Source organism: Pochonia chlamydosporia, chromosome 6, assembly GCF_001653235.2.
Source record: "Pochonia chlamydosporia 170 chromosome 6, whole genome shotgun sequence".
Taxonomy (NCBI): domain Eukaryota; kingdom Fungi; phylum Ascomycota; class Sordariomycetes; order Hypocreales; family Clavicipitaceae; genus Pochonia; species Pochonia chlamydosporia.
In genome coordinates, this window is record NC_035795.1 from 354,934 (window position 1) to 376,506 (window position 21,573).

General features: G+C 52.1%; 8 protein-coding genes across 8 annotated transcripts; 5 read left to right on the top strand and 3 right to left on the bottom strand.

The window, feature by feature from the left end:
* Window positions 1-30: 30 nt before the first annotated feature.
* On the top strand, window positions 31-3,288 carry VFPPC_09719 (regulatory protein Ral2; the record flags this gene model as incomplete). Its single annotated transcript, XM_018288205.1, has 1 exon — window positions 31-3,288. The coding sequence occupies one exon, from the start codon at window positions 31-33 to the stop codon at window positions 3,286-3,288; it is 3,258 nt and encodes a 1,085-aa protein (XP_018141206.1).
* A 655-nt stretch (window positions 3,289-3,943) lies between these two features.
* VFPPC_09720 (long-chain fatty acid transporter) lies at window positions 3,944-5,974 on the bottom strand (the record flags this gene model as incomplete). The annotated part of the gene is made up of 3 exons (XM_018288206.1): window positions 3,944-5,083; window positions 5,154-5,908; window positions 5,968-5,974. The coding sequence occupies 3 exons, from the start codon at window positions 5,972-5,974 to the stop codon at window positions 3,944-3,946; spliced, it is 1,902 nt and encodes a 633-aa protein (XP_018141205.1).
* Window positions 5,975-8,910: 2,936 nt separating this feature from the next.
* Window positions 8,911-9,240, top strand: VFPPC_14645 (hypothetical protein; the record flags this gene model as incomplete). The annotated part of the gene is made up of 2 exons (XM_018292413.1): window positions 8,911-9,109; window positions 9,197-9,240. 2 exons carry the CDS (start codon window positions 8,911-8,913, stop codon window positions 9,238-9,240), a joined length of 243 nt encoding a protein of 80 aa, XP_018141204.1.
* Window positions 9,241-10,050: 810 nt separating this feature from the next.
* Window positions 10,051-11,744, top strand: VFPPC_09721 (GPI transamidase component PIG-S; the record flags this gene model as incomplete). Its single annotated transcript, XM_018288207.1, has 2 exons — window positions 10,051-10,272; window positions 10,356-11,744. 2 exons carry the CDS (start codon window positions 10,051-10,053, stop codon window positions 11,742-11,744), a joined length of 1,611 nt encoding a protein of 536 aa, XP_018141203.1.
* Window positions 11,745-12,265: 521 nt separating this feature from the next.
* Window positions 12,266-13,642, top strand: VFPPC_09722 (prolyl oligopeptidase; the record flags this gene model as incomplete). The annotated part of the gene is made up of 1 exon (XM_018288208.1): window positions 12,266-13,642. One exon carries the CDS (start codon window positions 12,266-12,268, stop codon window positions 13,640-13,642), a length of 1,377 nt encoding a protein of 458 aa, XP_018141202.1.
* A 1,008-nt stretch (window positions 13,643-14,650) lies between these two features.
* VFPPC_16496 (hypothetical protein) lies at window positions 14,651-14,941 on the bottom strand (the record flags this gene model as incomplete). The annotated part of the gene is made up of 1 exon (XM_018294249.1): window positions 14,651-14,941. The coding sequence occupies one exon, from the start codon at window positions 14,939-14,941 to the stop codon at window positions 14,651-14,653; it is 291 nt and encodes a 96-aa protein (XP_018141201.1).
* A 168-nt stretch (window positions 14,942-15,109) lies between these two features.
* VFPPC_09723 (retinal dehydrogenase 2) lies at window positions 15,110-16,717 on the top strand (the record flags this gene model as incomplete). Its single annotated transcript, XM_018288209.1, has 2 exons — window positions 15,110-15,234; window positions 15,334-16,717. The coding sequence occupies 2 exons, from the start codon at window positions 15,110-15,112 to the stop codon at window positions 16,715-16,717; spliced, it is 1,509 nt and encodes a 502-aa protein (XP_018141200.1).
* A 603-nt stretch (window positions 16,718-17,320) lies between these two features.
* VFPPC_09724 (amino acid permease family protein) lies at window positions 17,321-18,973 on the bottom strand (the record flags this gene model as incomplete). Its single annotated transcript, XM_018288210.1, has 1 exon — window positions 17,321-18,973. One exon carries the CDS (start codon window positions 18,971-18,973, stop codon window positions 17,321-17,323), a length of 1,653 nt encoding a protein of 550 aa, XP_018141199.1.
* Window positions 18,974-21,573: the final 2,600 nt, after the last annotated feature.

Consider the following 21,573-nt stretch of genomic DNA (forward strand, 5'->3'; position numbering starts at 1 on the left):
GTGTGGCCAAGTCTGAAATTTTGACGCACCATGGCTCCAACCCCAGGACTGACCGGTTCACAGAGACCTGTTTTATCTCGTGCAAGTAGTCACCTTTCTTCAGCATCTGAAACCGAATTAGACGATCGGTACGCGGCAATAATCAACCGTGCTAGCCCAGACAATACCGGCGGAGTATATCGAGGCGTTCAGCAAAATCCGCCGACGAGAAAGCTCACCCGAAAACGCTCGCTTCTTAGCTTGACGAATCGAATCACCTCCAACGTGTCTTCAAATAATCAACAGCCGTTGCCGGATGGCCCGAGGTCATCGTCGCCTACATCCAGGCCGCAGCCTGCGAGGAAGCTGAGCCTTAAGCACAGCCTTGAAAAGCCGCTGCCGCAGACACCACCCGAATCGAGCTCTGCCACGCCGTCTCCAGCTGGCAGAGACGATTTCGGAGAGAGCTCCCAGCCGCGAAGGACTGAGTCCCGTATGGACGGCCGTGCAAGCACGATGGACTCGGTTGGCTCCTCGGCCGCTGGCCAAATATATTCTGCACAGGATCAATATGGCCAGGACATTAACAGCAGCATGAGCAGTTTAGCGAGCTCCTCAAAACAAGACATAAACGAGGACAATAGAGACGGGTTAACCCCAAGAAGTAATGGTCCGACCCCAACAACTCCATCGCCAGGTATGGGTCAAGGTGGAAGGTCAACAGCAACACCGGCGGCCACGGCGGCTGCTGGAACTGCTGCACCAGGATCTTCGACACATTTATCGGGGTTAATGTGTAATGTGCATCGCACCACCGGCCGAGAACCTCCTCCTCTTGTAGGAGCGACCACTACCATCCTCGGAGACAAACTGTACGTCTTTGGAGGACGAATCCTGTCCCGAAGTCGACCTGCACCTTTGACGGCCGATCTCTATGAGTTGGATCTGATCTCCCGCCACTGGACGAGGCTGGAAACTGGAGGAGATGTACCGCCGCCTCGATACTTCCATTCCATGTGTGGCCTTGGCGACACCAAGATGGTCTGTTATGGTGGCATGTCTCCGGCTTCAAGTCCGGCTCAAACAGCTTCAACAGCAGATCAGCAACAGCAACCTGAGGTTTCTGTAATGTCTGACATATATATTTATGACGTCGAGACCAGAATATGGACGTACTTGCCAGCTCAGGACGCACCACAAGGCCGATATGCTCATTGTGCCTGCATCTTGCCCTCAGCAGCCTCCTTTTCCTCGAGTCGGGCTCCGCTGGCCGCCTTGCAGCACAACCCATCTTCTTCAAATCCCAACGAAGGCAGAATCGGCATTAACATTGACGGATCTGGAGGTGCCGAAATGGTGATTGTGGGCGGCCAGGATGGAGCCAACCATTACATCGAGCAGATCAGTGTTTTCAACCTACGCAGCCTCAAATGGACGTCGACGCAACCCTTAGGGAAAAGCTGCGGTGCATATCGCAGCGTGGCTGCCCCTCTGCCTCCTTCTGTAACCGCCAAAGTCGGTAAAGCGTATCCGAACGGCTCGCAACGAGTTGACGGCACGGGCATCGGCCCAGAGTCTCGCGAAACTGGTTCATCCATGCTTATCTATTCAAACTATAACTTTCTTGACGTGAAACTTGAGTTGCAGATTCGATCCTCAGATGGAACCTTGGTGGAAAAGCCCATGTCGGGGACCTACTCTCCGCCAGGCTTGCGATTCCCCAATGGTGGTGTGATTGACACGCATTTCGTCGTGAGCGGAACGTACCTGACTTCATCGAAGCAAGAATATGCGCTCTGGGCGCTGGACCTACGGACGCTAACATGGAGCCGCATCGACGCTGGCGGTAGCGTATTTAGTCAGGGAAGTTGGAATCGAGGAGTTTTGTGGAACCGACGAAATACGTTTGTAATTCTGGGCAATCGAAAGCGAAGTCTTGTCGACGACTATAACCACCGCCGAATCAACTTTTCGAACGTCTGCATGGTAGAGTTGGAGGCATTTGGATTTTACGATAACCCTCGGAAGACTAGTCCCATGTCTGGATTCATATCGGCAAGCAGTCCGTATTCTGGACCAAACCTCAGCCTCACACGAAAAGCAGGATATACCGCTGGTGGTCGTTTTCATTCGAGAGCCAGCGAGGAGTTGGGAGAGAAGGCGCTGGCTATGCGCGAGCTGGCTGACATGGATATTCTATGCATCGGTGGGGAAAGGATACCAGTCAATTCTCGCATAGTTTCTCGCAGATGGGGACCTTATTTTGTTCAGCTTTTACGGGAAGGTACAGCCACTCAGGACGGAAGTGATTCGGTCACACTTCGATCAGGATTATCGAGCAATCCTCTTCGTGCTTCAGCATTGACCATAACGCCAAATTCTCAGGATCTAACACAGGCCCCCGGCTCATCCAGCGGCACCAGCATGCTTTCGTCATCGACTGCCGGACTAAGCTCGGCCACAACAGCTGGAGCAATGGGCTCTTCTGCGGCTATGGCGGGCGTAACTGGACACGGTGATGATATCAGCCCTCCGGCCGTAAATGCAGCTCCAACTCCTAGGTCTCTGCCGCCAAATGCAAGGCCACGATGCCTGTACCTCCCTCATACCTATCTGACGGTACAGGCACTGTTACACTTCCTCTACACGAGCTCCCTACCGCCTCCATCATCGCCGCTTTGCACCCCACAGATTTTGTGCTCTCTCCTTCAAATTGCTCGACCTTATCGCGTTGATGGATTACTGGAAGCCGTGGTTGAGCGTCTGCATGGATTGTTGGACAGTCGAAATGCCGCCGCCGTGTTCAATGCCACAGCTATGGCTGCTGGTGGTGGGCGCGGTATCGACGGGTCCCTGAATCCCAACTTTTTCGTGGGCAGCTCTGATCCCGTTGGATCCCCGACTTCGGTCTCGGACTTTTCGCTGGGCGGCACGACTGCCAACAATTCTTCTGCCACCGACTTGGCTACAGCAACGTCCGGTCTCAGCTTAAACACAGGCGTGCAGAAAACCGGCCGCCCATTAAGTGGCGAGCTTTCAGCGTCAACCAGCAGAAGCGGCTCCGAATGGGGATCGGAAGTTGGCAGCAGCGATCGCGATCACAGCTTCATCTGGAATGGCGAACTCAGCAGCGTCATTGGCCTGCAAAAACGTGGCCTGAGAGGGTTGATGGAAGGACGAAGGATGCGTGAGAGAACAGGCACTGGTGGTGCGGCGACATTAGCCCCCGCCGGACCTTCTGCCTATGGGTCGGCGACTCAAGCTGGTCAAAGTGGCCAACGCGTGGGATTGGGGATTGCCGGATCGTAAGGCGCACACTGAGCGTCGTGTATCGGATCACGGAGAAGGGTGCGAGTGCTCTTTGAACATCGGAGCATAGAGATAACAGGGCGCGGTTTGATGGATATTAAAAAGTCTGTTTTGCCACGACAACATTATATAGAAGCGATGACTTGATGAAACTGTGTTGCATGGATGCAGATGGGAGAGCGTGGGTCGGAGGAAAACTGTTTGGTTAAACGCGAGGTACTGGGGATTGATGTGGTGTTATTTAGGAGGCAAACTTCACTGTACATCTTGTCTTTACATGTAGGGCGACCAAGTCGTTGACATGAATACTACATATTAGTGTCCACATAGGAGGATATTTCGACGTGAATACCGTGTCTACTGGTTATCATTTGAGATGTGACTCTACAGCCACGCACTACATCAGAGGAACGTACCACAAGTGGTAGTCTTGTGATGACTCGAATTCTAGATGTTGTATTCTAAATACATGCTTTGTCTTCTATACAGAAAGCATCAACAGTTCAAATGCACAATATATGCTGGGAAACACACGCAGCCACGCATTGTTCCCTCACGCTCGGCTCAACAAAAAGGGTTTCAAAAAAAGTCATTCGACGCAAAATGCAATGTTACAGCATATGGGTAGCAGTCCAGAGGGTAGAGTCAACCGAATTTATAACTTGACTCGACCTGCCTCGAGTTCTCGCCATTCGTTATCTTGGAATGGAACATATGCATCTCCCTTGAGCCAGTACAGCTCACCGTCGATCTTCTTGTTGTTCGGCTTGACGCCAGCCAGGCGCAGTAGGTGCTTTTGTTGCTTCATAGTACCTGTTGTTTGGGCCGCACCACCAACTTCCTTGAGGACCCTAAGGAATAGGGGTTGTGCGTAACGAGGCAGTGATGACTTGACGTGGCCTGCCAGGCTGCGGAACACGGTCTTGTCGGGCTGCTTGTCAAAGGCGATGGCCACACAGCCGGCTCGTCCGTCATGATGGGGGAGCTCAACACCGTACACGTTGGCCTCACGCACAGAAGGGTGGCGACCGACGGCTTCGCTGACTTCGACTGTCGACACGTTTTCTGACTTCCAGCGGAACGTATCACCAATGCGGTCCATGAAGTACATGCGGCCGTCTGCGTCCCACCGAGTAACGTCGCCGGTGCGGAACCATGCATCGCCAGGCTTGAAGACCCCACGCATGATTTTGGACGATGTTGCATTCTCGTTTCCATAATATCCTTGGAAGCGTTGGCTAATATTTTCCGGGTCCAGCTTGCAGATCAGCTCGCCGGGTTCACCAGGCTTGACCTTGGTGCAGAATCCCGTCGCGGCATCTCGTTTAGGTAGATCTGTTGCCCAATCTAACTCAACAAGTGACAGATTCAGTGACTGCAAGCCGCCATACAGTAGACCGCTGCGGCCAATTGCACCCGCTGTATGGTCATTGCGGCTAAGGTTCCACAGTCCAAAGGGCCCTTCGGTGGCGGCGTAGAATTCGAGGATGGTGTCAACGCCAAACCGTTCCTTGAACTGGTTCCAGATGTCGGGGCGCAGACCGTTGCCGAATGCCGCTGTGACCTTGTGTTTCTTGTCGATACACTCGCCAGTGACGGGATCATACTGAGGAGGTGCAGCAAGCAGATATCGTAGAGTCTCGCCAACATATTGAACAATGGTGGCATTGGAGGCTCGTACTTCGTCCCAAAACACCTTGGTGGAGAATTTGCGGCCGATAGCTTGTGTGCTGCCTGCTAGCAAGGTAGAACAAAAGGAGAGTAAGGATGCTGCCGAGTGATAAAGCGGCATAGACTACACGGATAAGGAATCTGATTAGTATAATTGGACGGTGTAGCTCGCAGCAAAAAAACAAAATGCTTACCGTGTACATGATATCGTTACCCCCACGAGCAAGAAGTGTCTCCACAATCGTGCCTCCTGCAATAACCTTGGCCCACGAGACCACGGCAGGCTTGGGCAAACCGGTCGTTCCGGACGTGTAAATCAAAATAGCCAAGTTTGCCAGGTCATCCTCGATCAGGTCAGAGTCTGGTACGCGCACAGGAGGGGTAGCGGCTGCTTCGGCTTGAACTTCCGGCGTAAACATGACGAAGTTGACGTTGCCAAGCTCGGCCCGCACATCCTCGGTGACATTTGTGGCAACATTAGGGTCAACCAGGCAAATCTTGGATTTCGACGCCTTGATGCAGTGAGCCAATGATTTGCCCGTCAGGTTGTAGTTGATGAAGGCAGGCTTAGCACCAATACTCCAAAGTCCGAGCCAAACAAAGATGAAGGTATCAGAGTTCTCAAAATCCATGGCTACCACGTCTTTCGGCTTGATGCCGAAATTCTTCCGCAACCAGGTTCCATAGCGGATGGCCGTGTCGTGAACCTGAGCGTACGTGTGGTGACGACCCTCAAAAATGAGCAGGTCTTTGTTGGCTGTAGAAGGGTCCTTTGCGCGGTCTTCCAGGTTATGAAAGACAGACAAGTTGCCGCGGCGTTGGCGAAGAAACACTCGGCCAGCTGATTTGAAGGTCGATTTGAAGAGGAGATAATCATACCACAGAGAGGTTCTGGCGTTGATGTAGGCGAATGCTGCTGCTGCCGCCGGAGCTGCAACAACAAGGGGAACTGAGAAGAAGTCAGTAGACAGCCAGGATGCTGGGTTTGTAGCATGGGATGTAACGAACCTGGCATCGTGGGCAACAATGAACAGAAGGGACCTTTGAACGATGCAGTTGATTGCGGTTCAGTCACACGTCTCTGCTAGGGAACAGCAACCTTTCAGTGCTTAAGTGAATGAGAGTAAATGAGATTTGTCCTTCCCAGGAGGATGGCTATGGATGAATCACTTGTCACGCTTGCCCGGCTCAGTGTAAGGGGTGGAACAGTGCTAGGTGTTGTTGAGGAGAAGATGAGCCGAGGCGGTTGGATAGCGTGGGGTAAAGCCAACCGTTGCCAGTTCGGGTGACTGCTTCGGGAGAAAGTATGCTCATGAAGTGAATGACCAGGCGGAAGAAAGCTCTAGGGTCTGCTGAGTTGGCCGCGGAAGAATGGCAGGTGGATAACGGAAACGAACAGGCCTTGGACAACTCAGTTGAGTGGCATGTAGCTTGGCCAAATGGACTCTTGTAGGGTTGCGTGGGCCGAGGAGCACTTTATTTGAGGAGCATCATAACGTCGATGCAGTATAGAATAGCTCGGACAGTAGGGGTTCTCCGAGGATGGAGCTAGATGACTTGTCTGGCCAATCTGATTTGCCCAGGGAGCTCTGTTGAGATGACGCTACTTTACTCCTCTGTTCAGAATTCGAGAAGGCCAAGCATCAACCGGCCTGGGGAGTAGAGAGACGGGGGCGGGCGGAGCGGTTAAAGAGAACGCCGGGGCGGAAGATTCGCATGAAATGGAGACTCCGGCGGCGTCGACCAGGGGTTGCCTATCCTCATTCTTTGTCGATGGAACTTTGTGGAGGCGAGAAGTGAATGAAGGCGACGTGGCCATGAAACCAGGCTAACAATGTGCCTTGGTGATGGGTCACAATAGAGCCAAGTGAGAGGAGCTAAGAACCGACAAAGCAGAAACGACACAAAGACAAAGAATGATTACCTTTTGTGATTGTGTTTCTTGGCATATAATGTTGATAATCGGGGAATTGTTAAACGCCATGTGTAACAGCGCAGGAGCAAACACATTCTGGCAAGGCGGCTGAAGAGCCACAAAAACAAAAAGTGCTGCAGATTGAACTTGGAACCGTTGGCCTGTGAAAGAACAGTTGCTGGTCTGGTTAATTTGTTGCGCCACACGTACGCCATGATGCACCTTCGCTTGTGCGGACAATTCTATTTGCCCCAGCAATCCAAAGCAGCTGTTTTTCTGTGGCCGGGATGAGGGAGGAACCTTGACATCCGGCATGGGGTCTTTGTGTCTTGCTTTGTCTGTCTGTCTGGGTCAGGGTGGCTGGCCACGCTAAAAAAGATGCCTCGGCTCATGCATTTTGGATCGCCCCAAGTCCCAGTGGGGAAGGGGGGGAGGCGAAAGGGATCATTGAAAGCTGCTTCATGAGTCCGCCCTTGACCAAGAAGAGTGTGGTGTGGAGAAAAGTCGGGGAACGGGATGCGGGCGTCGAGAATCAAGATGGAGGTCGCGGTGGAGGTCGGGGGTAAGGTGAGCTTTCAAATGATGGCTAGTCGTGATGGATCGGATTCTTGATGAAGCTTGAACGTTGAACGTCGGCTCGTCGATTGACATCGCCAATGGCCGTGGTTGGATGTCGTCAAGTTGGAAGATATCTGATTGAAGCATGAAAGAGACAAATAGGCTGTCGCTGGCCAGGCAGGCGTCTGATCTGTTTTCTGCCAGGAGCAAGACGGTTCAACCATTCACGCATTTGAAGTTGGGGAAGGTGCAGCTGGTGGAGTCTTGCCATATCGATGCACCAATCAATGGAAAAAGAAGACTTGCTTGGCTGCGAATCATGTTGGGCGTTTTGATAACTAGCCATTCATTTGCATCTCTACAGTATTTCCCCTATCTCTTTGTTGTCGCCTTGAATTGCTTGTTCTGGTTGGATTCGTAGTGCTTGATGCAGGATCTGTAACACTGAATGTCAGTATCATGAGTCGTGATGTAAGTCACAAAAGGCAAGGTCAAATCCAGCCAGGCCAACTTGCGCATCACCCGATTTCACCCATTCGACTTTGTTCCGAATCTTCTAGGATACGTATCGGAATGTGCCTGATCTGCAAAGCCAGTACAAAACATAGCCTTGCCGTGGCTTGCGAGCAGGACTTTCGGCGTTTTGCCTTCCAACCGGTGTCATCGGAGTCGCATGGCTCAAGACCCGATTCCTGATGGTCTTGGACTTCACGTTTAGATAAGCACGTTTGTATCGCAGCTGTTTCAGAAGACTCTTGCCTAGTCGTTGTCTATCCGGTGATGGATTTTGTATAGAATCTACGTCGACTCCTGATGCACAGTTGCGGCCAAGGGATGACCATGCAAGCAAGATTCCCATCATCGTTCGCTCAGCATAAGCTGAACAAAGCCAGTTGACACGATACTCGTCATCTACAGGCTTATCACGCTTGCTAACAGTGATCAAGTGTCATGATGCCAACGGTGAAAAGACTGGCAGCTGCGTATTGTGCATTGAAACACACGAGACGAGACGAGACTACATGAGGATGAATAGGCCAATTGTTCTCCATTCACCAACTCCCACTGATTGTGAATCGGAAAGGTCCTGCCATGGCCACTGAATCATCATGGAATCATTTCTATATATTCCTGGAAAACGCTGGGGTTCCTTGGGTCCTACTTTCTTGTCAGATACAATTCAAGGACTTGAATCAAATCAACCATCACCTCGCAGTCACCAAAACGGCTTTGCCATACTCTGAACGTTTTAGCACCAAATTGAACTTCACCAAACCCCGAAATGGACGAACTGTAGGTCGCGGTCGAAGAACCTTGCACATGTCAATTGCAAGAACTTACCACTAACCGACCATGCTAGTTTTCTTTATGCCCGAGGTTCGCTAGAAATGCCGCCCTTTACTCGCAGATGCCGGCGCTCATCCCTTGAGTGCTCGTTCAGTGAGGCACGAACAGGCATGAGAACTTAAAAAGCTAACATGTTTGAACTCGGTGCAGACAATAAGCCGGGATACTCTCTGAAAGAGCAAGCGAAGCTTCTGGTAGACGAGCGAACTAAACAGGGCTACTCTGGCCTCCGCATGGGTTTTTCTGCCAATGCAGGTAGCAACAATGCTACCTACGGCAGTGACGAACACAAGTGGTATGCCGCTATTCTCGACAGGCTTGCAGAGCAGGGTAAGTCTTTGTCGTCTTGAACGAGTTTCTAGGTTGCAGAGGTGTGTTGCCGTGGTTGGCAGTGCTGATTGATAAATGAAATGCTAGGAGCTGAAGCTCTCAACAAAGAGGTGCAGCAGAAGCGTGCCTAGGCTATGAGCCTTGTGCCTCCAACCATGATCGATGTTGTTTGGCGGAATCCAACGCTACGAGGTATACGGAGATTGTGCTGCTCTCGAAACTAGTCATACGTAATTCTTCGTCCGCTACTAGATGCATCAGAGACAGAGACAGGGCGGTGGAATGATACTCGATTAAGCATTGTGCGGAGGGTGTGGTCAAGCGAAGGCGAAGAAGAGAAGTGATTCTATGAGAATAATTTGAGAAATAAAGTAGAGTTGAGACAGAGCTGCTCCCCCTTTGATGTCTCTTTTGGTGCAGGGTTTGTGATGAAATTTGTCCCAATAGTTCAGAGGGTCAACATTGAATTGTCGTCTCGATAAATGATCGATAAATGATTGTGCATGCCACTTCGATGCACGTGATGGCGCGTTACCAGCGGCAGGGGTAAGACTGTCGCAAGTGGTGGTCCATAGATGGTGGGCCAAAACGCCAGATCAGCTCCCAATTGACAGCTGGCGATCAGTTCATGCCACACTTCTTCAGAAAGGCATCTTGTGGTGAAGCTCCGTCAATGGCCAGCTCCCCATCCCTGGCGGCCTTCCCAACCATCCGTCGGCATCGATCACAATAGTACGAAACTGCGAACTCATCGGAAGTGGACTCAATCATTGATCAGCAACGTAAAACGACAACTCGTCAACCCCTGCTGGCACCAACATATTCAGGGTCGTCGACCAACAACGATAGATACTGTACGTGTCAAACGAAACGCAGCCTCACCTGAGGCCATCAGTCCCCGGAAAGTGAAAGAGAGCTATGGTCACATTTGGTAGAACATTATGCCTTCAGAAATAGCAGATGCGCCCGCGCTGGCATCTGCACAACCAGTCACCAAGCAACCACCTCCAGAGAAACCCTCCGAATCGCGACGCAGAACATATGTCATTCTCTCGTTTTGGTTCATCGTGCTAGTGTTGGGTTTGCCGATATGGTGGAAGACAACGACAATTTATCGAGCAGACCTCCCTCTGGAGAGAATGCTCCATTGGGCAGATGGAAAGGTACGACCGCACATTTTGTAGTCATGACAGCACGCGTGCCTCTTGTCTGCAGGTGACTAACAATGGCTTCTGACACGATATAGGCCTGTCGCCCTACGTTTCCCCTACAGATTTCTGTTCGAGCCGACTCCATAGCGGATCAAGAAGCTCAGCACCTTGTCCGTTTAACGCAACATGCCCTCGACGACCTCAATGATTTCCCGGGCCATCATTTGCGCCTTAAATTCAGTCCCAAGGGTGGCAGACAGACGGCGGGCTCGATAAAGCAAGATGCAGATTCTGCTTTAATCATAAACCTGACCCCAGGGGACTCCAACTCGGCCAGGCTAAGCCAACAATCCCCGGTTCTAGACATGACGTATGCTCCAAACTCGATTCCGTCACTAAACTCTGCCTCGTCCGCCCTGGCCGCGTATATTGCCAATGAGCTTCAAACCACCTTCTCTGAAGAGCAGTCTATTATATCATATCTTCTATCGACATCTTCCATGTCCTCGACAACGAGACATCGAGGGTTGAGTCAAGAGACGGCCGAAGCTCTGAAGAAACGGACGACGCGCTCCCTGCGTTATGCTCCGACCTATCACTTAAGCTTTTCACTCTTCACAGACGGTGCCGTCCCCAACACTTGGGAGATTGATGCAGCCATCAATGAGTACATGAAGCCGATGCTAGATGTGCTGGGGCCGATTCACAACTTTACCATTGATACACAGGTCCAATTGTATGCCACGCCTGGCGTGCAGTCACAAGTCCTTAATAAGGAGGACCTAGCCTCATTCATCAATGCCGCAGAATGGCCGCTTTCACCATCTATCGGCGGCGCACCTACAGTCAACTTTATCATTTTTGTCGGCAACCAGACTATTGCGTCTGACAATACCGATGTTGAAAACTCGCAATCCTGGATGATTCCTCAATGGGGCTCCGTTTACCTCTTGCACCTACCACCTACTGAGCAGCATGTTTCAGTAAAGGCTTTGAAGCAGCCCTTGCTCATGTTTGGCGGCCACTTACTCACTTTGCTTGGCACGCCGCAGTCGGGATCTCTTCCTCTGCGACTGTCAACTCTTGCCAGGATACGAACAACGGACCTGTTGCTCCGAGCGTCGTCGTCTCTGGGTTCTCTGGCTCGACTGTCGCCTAGCTTGCCTTCCATCTCGATCCCTCGCAGCGTCGCTGACGGCGTTGCCAGCTCGCTGCAGCACCTTGATCAAGCCTGTGCTAACCTCGGCGGGCCAGAGGGGCTGCTGCATGCACGAATTGCCGAGGAAGAGGCCGAGAGGGCTTTTTTCGAGAAGAGCATGGTTGGACAGCTGTACTTCCCGGATGAGCACAAGATTGCGGTTTACTTGCCGTTGCTGGGCCCGGTGGGAGTGCCACTAGTATTGGGACTGCTTAATGAGCTCAAGTCTTGGATCAAGAGACGGAAGCAAAAGGCTGAGGAAGCCAAGGATAAGAAGAGCCAGTAGAGTGGGCATTGGGGCATATGATGACAATAGATTTGGCATGTACTAGCGTAATAATAGCTGGATTGAATGAATGGATCAGCCTAGTGATGATGCAGGATTGCAAGTTGCTGCTGAATATGATTGTGACCAACGTTGTGACGAGGGGTTTTATTTAGCCGTGAATAGCGGCCGCCTACCATCATTTTTCTAAATTATTGATAGTAGCATTTGATACTGGTGATGGCTACACTTTGATACTCAGTGATCTGCTCTGGCTGCTAATTGGCTGTGTTCCTGAACCTGTGGCGTTCATTGTTGTCACACATGCAAGCTCAGCCGAGACCAGGGTCATACGTCACTTCCACGCCCAACACGTGTTGAGACTCAACATTGAAGAATCAAGATTACTGATATCCGCATTGTCGGCCGCTTCAACCAAAATCTAGCAATACCGCGACATCACAAGACGGCCAACGAATATTCCAGGCTCTCGCCACGGCCCATTCCAAAATGCCATCCTGCGGCAAGTAGAGGCCGACACGATGCTTCCCGAGCCAGCCTTGAGCTTCACAATCCCCAGTCTGCATGACGGAACGATTCTCGACTGTCGCATCTACCACCCCGCGTCGTTGTGTGCAACGAATGCTCGCGCTCCGCCATGGAGGAGACACGCGGCTGTTGTTGCGCATCCGTATGCGCCTATGGGCGGATGCTACGATGACCCTATTCTGGAGAGTGTTGCGACGGGGCTGCTGAGGACGGGGTATCTCGTGGGGACGTTCAATTTCAGGTATTTGCTTCCATGGCAGGCGCATCAACTGCGGCAAGATCAGACGAAGCAACTAACGGCGAGAAGAGGCGCGGGACATTCCGCCGGCCGGACGTCTTGGACGGCGAAACCAGAACGAGACGATTACGCGAGCGTAGTAGGCTTCATGGTGCATTATATCCATTTTCTGGATCCGTTTTCGCAAGTTTCAGCGCCAGACGGCTCGATAGAGGATACCACCCACGCAGCAGATATACCTAGATCCGTACCGTCCAGCACATCCCCCACGGAAATACCAGCGTTATTGATGGGAGGCTATTCCTACGGCGCCATGATCACGGCGCAGATCCCCCCGTTGAACAAGCTCCTCGAGCCCTTCGCAAGCCCACACGTCGACTCCAACGCCGCACAAATACGCCTCCGGGCTCAACATCTCGCGGAGCAACAAAACGTTATACTGGGGAGCACACGCTCCGCCGTGATACAGGTACGCAGTCCGCATAGTCCCACGAGACGGCCGTGTGGTGTGCGTGTCGGCGGCGACGAGGGCGATCGGTCACCGCGGAAGAGTCACGAGAGCGGTGGCCGGAGGAGCTTTTCGTTGGATGCGGAGGATAGGTTTCGGAAGGGAGTGCATGAGTTTATGGCCAAGAGGAGGGCCAAGCACCCGCACTTGCATTTACATTCGGGTCATAGGAGATCAGCGAGCTCTGAGATGGTGCGGAATAATGCGAGGGAGCAAGAAGACGAGAAAGGTGGCGGTACTGTTGAAATTGAGGAGGAAAAGTTGCCGGTAATTACTGGGCTGTTACGTCCTCGACCAGCGTATTTCATGGTATCCCCTCTGCAAGGCCTAGTCACACACCTGGCTACCATGTCGTTGCTCCCGTCCCGGATGAGACATGATAGTGATGACGGGTCAGAGGAGAAACTGGTGCTGAATCCGACGCTCGCCGTGTTTGGAGACAATGACGTGTTTGTGCCGGTGGGCAGGTTGCGCGGCTGGATGGCCAAGTTGGGCGGGAATGCGGGATCTCTGTTCACGGGGTATGAAGTGGCTACGGCTGGACATTTCTGGGTTGAAGAAGGTGTTTTGCATGTCATGACGGAGAGGATTGGGGCGTTTGCGAGTGGGTTGATATGTGGTTGAGGATTGACTGCGATATAGGTACCTGCTGTAGTTGCATGCACGTTGATGACATGATGAGTTGCTGCACGATTTATGAATACTCTATGCAAATCTGATTTGAAAGTATTATTGGTTCCACGGCATGGTGTCAGGGGTGCATTGCAGATATCTCGTGCCAGGAAATGGTGTTTAAGTTGGAACTGGGAGAAGCGGCAAGGCATGAGAAACTATTTGCGATGGGTGTCGGCTTGTAACTCTTGTTGGCCGTGGCAAGTTTAAACTGATTTTCTTCATGCCATTGTTTGTCGTTTCGCTATTCTTTTCTTGACGTTGTATTGTATAAGTCGTGCTCACGGATGACAACCATCATACTATGTGAAGCCCAAATCACGACTCTACAAGCACTTACAGTAACCCCACGGATTTCGCAACTGTAAGAAATCATACTTGAACACAACTTGGCGAAACGTGTCATGGACAGAAATCCGGAATGCAAGATAGCTCTGCCAATCTATTAGTCACAACAGCATTGCGAATCCTCCCGTTCCGATACCGTCCGAACATGATAACTGTTATCTCGTTCCTGAATCATACACTATCTGATCTTCGCGTATGGAGCAGTGTATCAATATTGAATCTACTCCATACCTCATGATCAAGTCAAGTCGGGATGTGTGCCCGATTTAATACCTAAATGGGCATGTGGGGCATTTCAACTCACACTCCAACAAGTTGGCTGCCGTGCCGCTCGGCGTCCGCCTTTGACACCCGCGGAACCCGATGACGACCTCGCAGGACGGGACCGAAGCCATGAACCTCAAGCCATGCGCCGCGCCATGTGCTGATGCAGGCGAAGGCTCTCCACACACACCAAATACGTAACTAACAAGGTGCAAGGTCATGCCTTCAAGGTGAAAATAGATTCAGATCTTCTCACCGTTGTCGGCGTATCTGGGGTATTGGGGATGGCGGGGGACCGGCGTCAAGGGCGTGTACCTGCGAGATACATGGGCTTGGGGATTGATGCGTCTACACCTCAATGAATGGCCATGTCAAGTATTCCGTAAAGAATTCGTGGACGTGAATAGCAGATGAAGAGGAAAGGAGAGGAAAAGATGGATGTGAATTACGCCTTCGGGACATTGCCAAGTCAGTGGCCAAATACACCCGTCTACGCAACGAAGCCGTAATATTGTATGGAAAAGATTCCGCGGCATCTTGAATCACAACCGGCCGCCGAGGGGCAAAGCTCGCATTAAACTTCCAAGCTTGACTGCGGGCAAGCTGTGTGTGGGGAGCTCCCCCGGTCACGGCATCCATCAACTTACACGAGCATCCTCACTCTAGCTACTCTTTTCTTTTCCTTCTCCTACACTTTCCACTCTCACCTTGTAACAAAGTTGTTTAACACCTACGCCTTAAATCTGTGAAAGCTTCATTCCCAACACAGCTTGGGCAACCACTTCACATCATCTACCCACCATCACAATGGCCCTTCAGGTCCAGCTCAAGGCCCCCAACGGCGTGGAATTCACCCTTCCCACCGGTCTCTTTATCAACAATGAATTCGTCAAGTCGACTTCATCTCAGCGCATCACCAGCATCAGCCCAAGGTACGTCATCACTCACACTCTCCAAGTCATCACCACCTGATAACCCCCAACGCAATCACACCAGCAACAACACATGAGCAAAATCTAACTCGAAAACAGCACCGGCGAAGACATCTGCTCAGTAGAAGCCGCCTCCGCGCAAGACATTGACCGCGCCGTCTCCGCCGCCCGCGCAGCATTCAACAACCCCTCATGGCGAGACATCACGGGCGGTGCTCGCGGCGCACTCATGCACAAGCTCGCCGACCTGATTGAGCAGCACCAGCGCGTGCTCGCCACCATTGAGACCTGGGACAACGGCAAGCCCTACTCCGTCTCCTTCAACGAGGACCTCAACGAGGTGATTGGCTGTCTGAGGTACTACGCCGGCTGGGCGGACAAGATCCACGGGCAGACCATCCCGACCACCACCGCCAAGTTTGCCTACACGCTCAAGCAGCCTGTTGGTGTTTGCGCCCAGATCATCCCCTGGAACTATCCGCTTGCCATGGCGGCGTGGAAGCTCGGTCCTGCGCTCGCCACGGGGAACTGTATCGTCATGAAGCCTGCTGAGCAGACGCCCCTGTCTATACTGTACTTGGCGGACTTGGTTCGCCAGGCTGGCTTCCCTCCTGGTGTGCTGAACATTGTGAATGGGTTCGGGAGGGATGCTGGCTCTGCGCTGGCTTCTCACCCGGGCATCAACAAGATTGCGTTTACTGGTTCCACCCTCACTGGCCGCGAGATCATGAAGACAGCTAGTATTAGCATGAAGAACATTACGCTGGAGACGGGCGGCAAGTCGCCGCTGTTGGTGTTTGGCGACGCTGATATCGAACAGGCTGCCAAGTGGGCGTACGTCGGCATCATGAGCAACCAGGGACAAGTATGCACAGCCACGTCCAGACTGCTGGTGCAGAAGTCCATTGTCGACAAGTTCATCAAGGCGTTTTTAGACGTCGTTAAAACTTCTGTGGTTATTGGTGACCCCTTTGCAGAGGAGACCACCCATGGACCTCAGGTCTCTCAGGCGCAGTACGACAAGATCCTGTCGTATATTGATAGCGCCAAGGGACAGGGCGCGAAGCTAGAAACGGGGGGTTTGTCTGCGCAAAAGACCGCCGGCAAGGGTAAGGGCTACTTTATCGAGCCGACTGTCTTTTCCAATGTCAGCAAGGACATGAGCGTGTTTAAGGAGGAGGTCTTTGGGCCCTTGGTCACCATCACCCCCTTTGAGGAGGAGGCCGATGCTGTGGCTCTAGCTAACGACTCCATCTACGGTCTGGCTGCTGCTGTTTTCAGTCAGAATATCGAGCGTGCGCACAGAGTAGCTGCTGCTCTGGAAGCCGGCATGGTCTGGGTCAACTCGTCTAATGACTCGGAGATTCAGGTCCCCTTTGGTGGTGTCAAGCAGAGTGGTATTGGCCGTGAGTTGGGCGAGGCTGGTCTTGCTGCTTACACTGAGACCAAGGCCATTCACGTCAACTTGGGTTCAAAATTGTAAGCCGTAAAAGTAACAAGAGAGAAAAAAAGAGAACGGAGGAGAGGATTGACGAGTATCATGAGTTTGTAAAATGATGTTTATGCAATCCAAAATTTGATCAATATGCTATATTTCGTTTGTCCTGATTGATCAATGTATCCAACTCAAGGACTACAAAACAAGTGCTAATAGCTAACCACTACATGTAAATAAGCGAGAAACCGTCGCATGTTTCTCTTTTGCGGCTCAGAATTACTCCAACAAGCCCAACCCAACCAACTGAACGCTCCTACGGCATAGTGCCAACACGCACTTGTGTAACGACTGTATTCAAAACACCCCGGTGTGAAGAAAACAACAGACTTTCTTGACCTTGGCTACATAATCTAGCACCCCGTACCCAAACTCTTGTAGTGGGACCGGACCTGGCCCCTTTGTCAGCCAAACCGTACATAATTTGATAGTTTCCTCCAAACCCCCATATTCTCCTCACAATGCCCTTGCCCCAGTCACATCCATTCCCACAGTCCCCCATCCTGTCCCCAGCTACTCTATTACCTCACCCCGACCTGCAAGCTAATCAGATGAGGCAATCCCGGGGTAAACAGTACATCCACCGTGTCTTCAGTTGCTGGGAATTTGACTCGTTTGCCCCTTGGCCTTGCTAGGTTCCACGCTGGAGCCGCCGTCCTGGCTAGACTCGCAGTTTTGTGCGTACAAGACGTGTTCCGCCATCTCTCCCACCTGCATGAAGGTTCTGTGGCCCTGAACAAACCAGAAGCCTATAGAAATCACCAACATGACACCAAATACAGCAATTGCAAAGTTCATATCGCTGATTGCTGGACTGGGCGAGCCCGGGAAGAAGAAGAAAACCGTTGTGATAGCACAGTAGATGACTGACACCCAGTTGATGACTGGGCCAAGCCGACCAAGCCTGAATTCGCCGCCTGATGGCAGCTTGTCCCGGCCGACCACCATCAGAGCAATGATGGGCATGGCATACGAGACTGTCAGAGCAATCGTGCTCACGCTGAGAATGGCTTGCAAGACGGTGTTGGCAAACAAGTAGAGGATGCCGACCAGGCAAATAATGGCACACTGAAGCCACAGGGCACGTCCAGGCACAATCCACGTCTCATCAACGTGAGAGAACCAGACTCCGAAGGGAAATCCGCCATCTCGAGCGAAACTCCAGGTCAAACGGGAAGCCGACGTGAGCACACTGGATCCTTGACCCAGGCCGTTGAAGATGAATAGTGCAATCATGATTGCCCCACCAATCTGCCCAACAGTGGACTGAACAAGCTCAATGAAGGGGTTGCCAGAGGCGGGATCCAACACACCATCAATGCTCTGAATGCAAAAGAGACACACAACCATGAAGATGAAACCAGAGAGTGCACCAATCAAAACAGCAAGATACATTGTTCTTGGCGCGTTGCGTCGAGGCGCAGGAATTTCCTCTACCATGTGGATGACCGAGTCAAACGCGGTTAAGCCGTATGCACTCTGGACGAGGCCGAGGAACCAAACAACACCATCGCTCCAACCGGTCTGGTTGATCCATTTGCCGAAGACGAAGGCTGCTGACTGATAAGAGAGGTCTGCCTTTGTGCCAACGCTGATGAGCAGGGCCAAGGAGAAGGCGACGAAAAGCCCAGCGAAGCCGATACCGACAAAGTTGTTGAAGGCGGGAAGAATCCAATCTTTGCGGCAGGAAACGTAGTTGATTACGGTGAAAAACACGGTAATGCCGATGTATACAATGAAAAGAAGCCATCCTTTCTCGGCGCCAGGCCATTCTGGATCAAACATGAGCTTCATAGACAGGAGGAACTCGGTCATGAAGGCAATCTGAGAAGCCGTCAATGTCCACCACCCGAATGTGTTGATCCAGGCACACATGTACGAAGCGAATCGACCGGTTGGTGTGTTCCAGAGGTGTTGAATCCAGTACGCCTGGCCAAGAGCGGTTGGCATGCTGCTGACGAGCTCACCCAAGGACAGGGCAACACAGGTATTGCATGCAGTGACGAGGACGAGACCCCAAAGGATAGCAACAGGACCGCCGTTGGCAAGGCCAGTGGCCAAATCCTGAGCCATAGTAGACCATGTTCCTAAGACGCAGAAGGCCAGAGCAAGCATGCTCCAGATACTGAACTTGCGAGTAAGTGTCTGGGCATGGCCCAGTGCGGCAAGATCCTGCGCATCGCGGGTGGCTTGGTCGTTCACGTCGACGGTATCTTTTTGATACAGCTGGCTTGCTTGATCCATGCTATTTTCAACGAAAGGGTCGCTGTCATTCTCTGGGGATATGTTCTCCGCGAGTTGCGTCAAAATGGCTATATCTACCGATGATGATCGGATAGCAGAAGTGGTTGGTGGGAAGAAGAAAAGTGCTCGGTATTCTGCAGCCCAAATACAATGAAAAGGTTGGTCAAGTTAAAAAGCGGTTTGGGTTGCACAAAGTAACACAGATATGCAGAGTATGTGTCAGCCTGTGGTAAGGCTTGCGTGTTTGGTGATGAACTTTCTGAAGAGATTATCAAGTGGTTCGCAAGGGCTGGTTTAGTACTCGAAGCGTCCTTCAGTATGCACGGCAAACGTCAGAGACGGGCGCCAGATGCCGACTGGGGAGGATGCTAGATGAGATGCCCTTTGAGGACGCCACGAGGGAAATGGAAACCAGGGAACCTAGGAGGTACGACCAGGCTTGACTCTGCTCCCTGTTAGGGGGGTGTGTCGAATTCTGTGAGATGGAACAAGGCCGGCTCCGGCATCCAGCATGCAGGACGGGAAGAGTCGCAATTGTTGATGCTTGAACAAAGATACAGGGTGCTTCGCGGCGTGTCTCATCCGTCCATAAAGGCTTTCCCCAAAAACAAGACAGAGAGAAGCCTGGTGGCAACAAGTTTGGCGAGGGCTGGCACACCTCGGAATACCCCAGGCCAGTTCGTGGGCAAATGTTATCACGACTCCCAATGGACTTCCTCGAGGCAGCCCAGACGCGGGGATGCACCGTGCTGTGCAGGGTCTCAGGCGGCGCACCGAATCGCGGGACTGAACGAAAAGAGAACCAATACAGAAGCCATGGAGGCGGAGGATTGCTGGGGGTGGGTGGGCAGGGTTCTGGTCAGCCTAATAACCTGTTTGGACTCTGGCGCGCAGATTACCGCCTTGTGGTTTGGTGCTGGTGTGGGAGAAGGACAGAAAGTCTGGGGCTCGGATTCAGCCACGCGATAACAACGAACGTGGAGATGAAGACGAGAAGGCGTTGACGGCGTCGAGGAAGCGGGTCTCTGGCGACAATCTAGGCCGTCGAGTTGGAGGAAAATTGGAGAAATGCGAAAATGGGAGTACACAAGGGGCGAAATAATGAGGTCAAGTTCATCCGACGGCCCTGATAACCACCAAGAGATTGGAGATGCAGATGTGGATGAGAATGGGGATCATGGGGATGAAGATGCCGAGTACCCAGAGAGCGAGACCAAGAGCAAGCGAATATCGCAAAACACGAAAAGTGGAATAGGCCGCGTATGGACAAGTTCTTGGCTGCACTGGACGAGAACGAGGAAGGAGCGATGGGCATTGAGAAGGTCAAGTTGCTTGACGTGGTGATCCGTCCGATTCTTCCAAAATTCAACACCAGACCTCGCGCTGTGAGGTCAATGGACATGCAAAGTCCCAAAACCTACAACATCCATCAAAACATGGCAAGATGTGACTGTGCTTCACGGTCCCATGTATTTCGACTGAGCTCACGATAATCATTGCCATCGCTGCGAAGAAAACAAACAAATTGGCTGTATGGCCGACGTCGGTGTGATTGTGCAAGTTGTCTTGCTGATGCACAGTGATTAGACTAATCATCCTGGTTGACAGATTGCAACCCGTCTGGTTCATTTGTGACAACACACACACACACACACACCAGTTGACCTCGCTCGCTTAATTTTATTCACCGAAAGGTTATCTTTCCGCTGTCAAAATTCTTCAGATAGCCTGGAAACTTCGATAGCAAACCCAGACCCACGTTCAGCAAGGAACCCACAAAGATAACCATATCGAACGCCGCCACGCGACTCATTCACATTGCTGGACTGCCTGCCGACTGGTGCTTGCCTGGTCCTCAGCACAGGCTAATTTACTTGCAAAGGACATTGAATAATTATTGTTTTCTTGGCCTATTCGCAATATGACAGCCTTGTTGGAAATGCGACATGTTGCTTACCATTCCGTCGTTGGCGAATTTCGTTTGCTCCAATGGCCCCGGTTCCAATACGACACCGGGCTCACCCGACGAGACAATGGGGACTTGTTTCGTCATCTCCAGGCTTCTCCAGGCACGTTACCCCATTTACTAATTTGCTGATAGTGTAGCTGAAGTCTGTGCTACGGCTGTGCCCCAAACGAAGAATATCCATGCAAATGTTCCCCAGGTCTTCCACCCCACACCAACTCCTTGACGACCAAGATGTCAGATCGAGAACCACACACACCAGTTGGCCAGGTCCCTCCTCCAACCACAAGAATGCGAAGCCTTGGCCTTTCCCTGCCAAACTGGCCTAGCCTAGCAGCCCCCGGCTACCAACCAGGCTGTCCGCCACATCAATCCTTATCCAGCCCACACGACCGCCGTTAACGCCCAAATCGGCACGCAGCTCCCTGCAATGTTCAGTCCACACCCTGTCGCTGGGCGTCGCTCACCCGCGGAGTGCCGAGATGGACGGAAGATGCACTGTCTCGGGCTCCGTGTATCTTTGTCGTTCTGGTCCGGGGCTTGTGGGTCGGCGTGTCCGGGGCATCTCGAATTATGGCTTATCCCTATCGCCGCTCCGTCCTTGTGTCTCCAGGAGAAGCTCCCGAAATCCGGG